Here is a 4603-nt window from a genome sequence, read left to right on the forward strand (position 1 = left end):
GACATCTCATCCACTACCCGCTCGCCAGCGCACAAAGTCGAGGCCTACCGGGGGCACTTACAGCGGACGTACCAATATGCGTGGGCAAACGATGATATCTCTGCGCTGACTGCCTCCAATCTGCTGAAGAAGTACGCCGAAAAGTACTCTGGGATCCTGGAAGGCCCGAATGAAAGAGCCCTTCTCTGTTCCTACACTGAAGGCACGGCCGGACTCTTGAACGGACGCAAGTCAGAGAATGAGCCCTGGCAGGAGGGGATTTACCCGATGAACTGTGCTCCAGATGTTATATCTGTGAGCAAAGCCGGAATGACAGCTGCCCTACCCCCTACAGATGTGTCAGCTAGCATCGGCAGCTCCCCGGGGGTGCCGAGCAGCTTGTCTGAGCCGAGCTATTCCAGCAGTAACTGCGGGAGTCACACGGCCACGACTCTCCACTCTGGCCTTTCCTCTCAGGAATACAGCGCAAACTACAACGGCTCCTACCTGCATTCTAGTTACAGTGGTCAGACCACCCCGGCCCTCCCTTCCCCGCACCCTTCCCCTTTGCACAGCGCTGGGCTCTTACAGCCTCCTCCCCCCACCTTAGTACCGAGCTACAATGGCGGGTCTCCAAACCTTCCCAGCTACAATTATCCTCCGACAGGGTACGCCTCTCAGACGGCTGTCGGCCCTGGTTACAGCCCTGGGGGAGCGCCCCCTCCTTCTGCTTATCTGCCTTCTGGTATCGCAGCCCCCACACCAATCCCTCCCTCCGCACTGCCTGGCTACACCTACCAGTCCCACAATCACACGGCAATTGCCCCGGCACCTTTGAACGGGAGCGCATCCAACTCGTTAAAACGAAAGGCTTTCTACATGAGCGGACATGGGGAGGTGGACTCTAACTACGGTGAATTCAACTACAACCAGCGCTCCTCTCACAGTCCCATGTACAGACTAGCCGACAGCAGTGTCTCCGACTCGACCAGGGGCAATGGCTTTGACAGAAATGCCGAGGCCTCCTCTTTAGCTTTCAAGACGACCAAACAGACAATACCTTCTGATCAGCAAAGAAAATTCAGCATACACTCAAGCGGGGCGCTAACTCCCCCGTCCTTCGGATCGACCAAAAGCTCTGTGGATGAGACCTACAGTAAGTTCGGATCCCCCATTTTGAGCGAACAAAGCGAAGAGCACAGACAGCACCTGCCTCATTCCCTAACAGGGCCTGATATCGCTACTCCTACCTCGTCCATCCATGCTGCTGAGGAGCAACTGAAGAACAGTGATCCAAACCTGGTGGACATGGTGACGGCAGAAATCCTTCAGCAGTGCCCTCCAATGGACTGGAGTGACATTGCCGGACTGGATATGGCCAAAGCGGCCATCAAGGAAGAGATATTGTGGCCCATATTAAGGCCAGACATGTTCAGTGGACTTCACACATTACCTCGTAACCTTCTTTTATTTGGACCTCAGGGATCGGGTAGAACGCTGTTGGCTCGCTGCATGGCCAGCCAGCTGGGGGCCGCCTTCTTGCGGCTCAGCAGCTCAGCTCTGGTGACCAAGTGGTTGGTCGAGGGGGACAAAATCATCCAGGCTTCTTTCCTCGTGGCCCGCTGTCGCCAGCCAGCGGTCGTGTTCATCAGCGAGGTGGACCTCCTCCTGTCGGCCCAGCTCAGCGAGGACAGCCCAGTGAGTCGACTGAAGGCCGAGCTACTCATGCAACTTGATAGTATTTTGTCCTCTGCCGAGGACCACGTTCTGGTGGTCTGCTCCACCAGTAAGCCAGAAGAGATTCCGGAGTCCCTAAGGAGGTACTTTACCAAGCGATTGCTCATCCCCTTACCCGATGGGACGGCACGACACCAGATAATCAGCCAAGTGCTCTCGCAACACAACTACTGTCTCAGTGACAAGGAGATGTCATTACTGGTTCAGAGGACAGAGGGCTTTTCAGGACTCGACGTGGTTCAGCTTTGTCAGGAAGCCGTGGTCGGTGCTCTGCACGGCGTTCCCGCTTCCGACCTGTCAGCCATCCATCCGAGGCAAATGAGGCCGGTCTCCTTTCAAGACTTTGACAATATATTTTGTAAATTCCAGCCCAGCATATCACAAAAAGAACTCGACACGTACACGGAGTGGAATAAAATGTTTGGTTGTAATCAGTGAAAGGTGATCGAGTGATCCAGAACTTGGCTGGAAGAGTCCCAAACACTCTTGATGTGTTCAAGGGTTTTTGTCTTGGACAATTGATCAATTGTCAATATGTACATGGTCCGAGTTACCGTCTGTGCTCGCTAAACGACGTGTACAGGCTCCTCCTTTTTGTATATACATATATATATATATGTATATATATATATGACTATACTATTCTGATTTAGTTGCTATCAAGTGCCTGAGGTGGTGCTGTTTAAGTTGTCTTTTTTTGCCTCACAATCTCCATTGGTGACATGTGCTAAAAGTGCGTTCAAAACAAGGAAAACAAGCTTTAAAAAACGAGACAAAAAAACCCGCTTTCTCCTTCCCGTTAGAACAGCAATGTCTGTCGTGTGCTCTCTGTGAATGGTTACTTTCAGCTAACTTAAATAAATGGCTATGGTTTTAGCCGCCATATTTTCTACGTGTAAATGATTTGCTTACAAAAGAAAGGAAACATTTGCATATTTTGACTCCCGTCGGTCGAGCGAGATACGAGTTGATTTCACCTTTTCCTGTAGATACGACTCCGGGGTGAGTTCCTTTACCGCCTGGCTTCACTTTACTATGTAATCGTTGTTGGTTGTATTTCAGTGTTTGAGCTACGTGTACAATTACACAATTCAATGTGGATTCTTTTGACTACTCAGGACAGGGATTATGGTTTTAAGATCAGGAGGTGCGTAGCCCGGCTGACTTTTCAGTTCATACCAACGTTTACGCTTTAGCTGGAAATGACACAAGAAGGTAGCCTACACATTATTTGACATAGAAATATACACATATGGTGTCTGTGGATGTCCTCATTCATCAGGTTCTTCTGTCGATCGGAACCGGACTGTTGGGTTTGACTTGGAATATGTTTCGACTTTCATCTGGGAAAACCTCATCACTTCATGCTCATAGACTTAGATTTAATGAACTAGATCTGACCTAGTCTGGACTATCCATCCATCCATCCATTTTCTACCGCTTATTCCCTTTGGGGTCGCGGGGGGCGCTGGAGCCTATCTCAGCTACAATCGGGCGGAAGGCGGGGTACACCCTGGACAAGTCGCCACCTCATCGCAGGGCCAACACAGATAGACAGACAACATTCACACTCACATCCACACACTAGGGCCAATTTAGTGTTGCCAATCAACTTATCCCCAGGTGCATGTCTGGACTAGATCTGACCAATCTAGTCTGAACCATATATGTAGTTTGGATTAAATCTGACCTATGTAGTCTGGAACAGATCTGACCAATCTAGTCTGGACCAGATCTGACCAATCTAGTCTGGATTAAATCTGACCTATCTAGTCTGGACCAGATCTGACCAATCTAGTCTGCACCAGATCTGACTAATTTAGTCTGGACTAGATTCATGATGTGAAGCGACTGGGATGAGAATCAACACCTCCAAGTCCAAGTCCATGGTTCTCGCCCGGAAAAGGGTGGGGTGCCATCTCCGGGTTGGGGAGGAGATCTCGCCCCAAGTAGAGGAGTTCAAGTACCTCGGAGTCTTGTTCACAAGTGAGGGAAGAGTGGATTGTGAGATCGACAGGCGGATCGGTGCGGCGTCTTCAGTAATGCGGACGCTGTATCGATCCGTTGTGGTGAAGAAGGAGCTGAGCCGGAAGGCAAAGCTCTCAATTTACCGGTCGATCTACGTTCCCATCCTCACCTACGGTCATGAGCTTTGGGTTATGACCGAAAGGACAAGATCACGGGTACTGAAATGAGTTTCCTCCGCCGGGTGGCGGGGCTCTCCCTTAGAGATAGGGTGAGAAGCTCTGCCATCCGGGGGGAGCTCAAAGTAAAGCCGCTGCTCCTCCACATGGAGAGAAGCCAGATGAGGTGGTTCGGGCATCTGTTCAGGATGGCACCCGAACGCCTCCCTAGGGAGGTGTTTAGGGCACGTCCGACCGGTAGGAGGCCGCGGGGAAGACCCAGGACACGTTGGGAAGACTATGTCTCCCGGCTGGCCTGGGAACGCCTCGGGGTCCCACAGGAAGAGCTGGACGAAGTGGCTGGGGAGAGGGAAGTCTGGGCTTCCCTGCTTAGGCTGCTGCCCCCGCGACCCGACCTCCGATAAGCGGAAGAAGATGGATGGATGGATGGATAGATTCATGATATTTTCATCATAGATTTAGATTGTTCAGATTTAGTGTAGTCTAAGATTGGTCTAATATAGTAAAACTAAATCTGTCAATCTAGTCTGGATTAAATTTATAATATTTTCATCATAGACTTAGATTGTTAAATTTAGTCTAGTCTTGGATTGGTCAAATCTAGTCAAAACTCGCTCTGTCAATCTAGTCCAAACTAAACCTGACCAATATAGTCTGGAATAGATCTAAGATATGTTCATCATAAATTTGCATTGGTCAGATCTGGTCTAGACTAGATTGATCTGATGTAGTCTTAGCTAGAT

At 50.1% G+C, this 4603-nt stretch overlaps 1 protein-coding gene across 2 annotated transcripts in view; it reads left to right on the forward strand.

Moving 5' to 3' along the window:
- fign (fidgetin) overlaps positions 1-3130 on the forward strand; it is a 171438-nt gene extending 168308 nt beyond the window's left edge. For both annotated transcript variants that reach the window (XM_061970655.2, XM_061970654.2), the window contains one exon: positions 1-3130. This exon is cut by the window's left edge and continues 53 nt beyond it. In XM_061970655.2, coding sequence (XP_061826639.1) covers positions 1-2154 — 2154 coding nt within the window. In that variant the 3' untranslated portion in view covers positions 2155-3130.
- The last annotated feature ends 1473 nt before the right edge of the window (positions 3131-4603 follow it).

Source organism: Nerophis lumbriciformis, linkage group LG13 (genome assembly GCF_033978685.3).
Source record: "Nerophis lumbriciformis linkage group LG13, RoL_Nlum_v2.1, whole genome shotgun sequence".
In the NCBI taxonomy this organism is placed as follows: Eukaryota; Metazoa; Chordata; class Actinopteri; order Syngnathiformes; family Syngnathidae; genus Nerophis; species Nerophis lumbriciformis.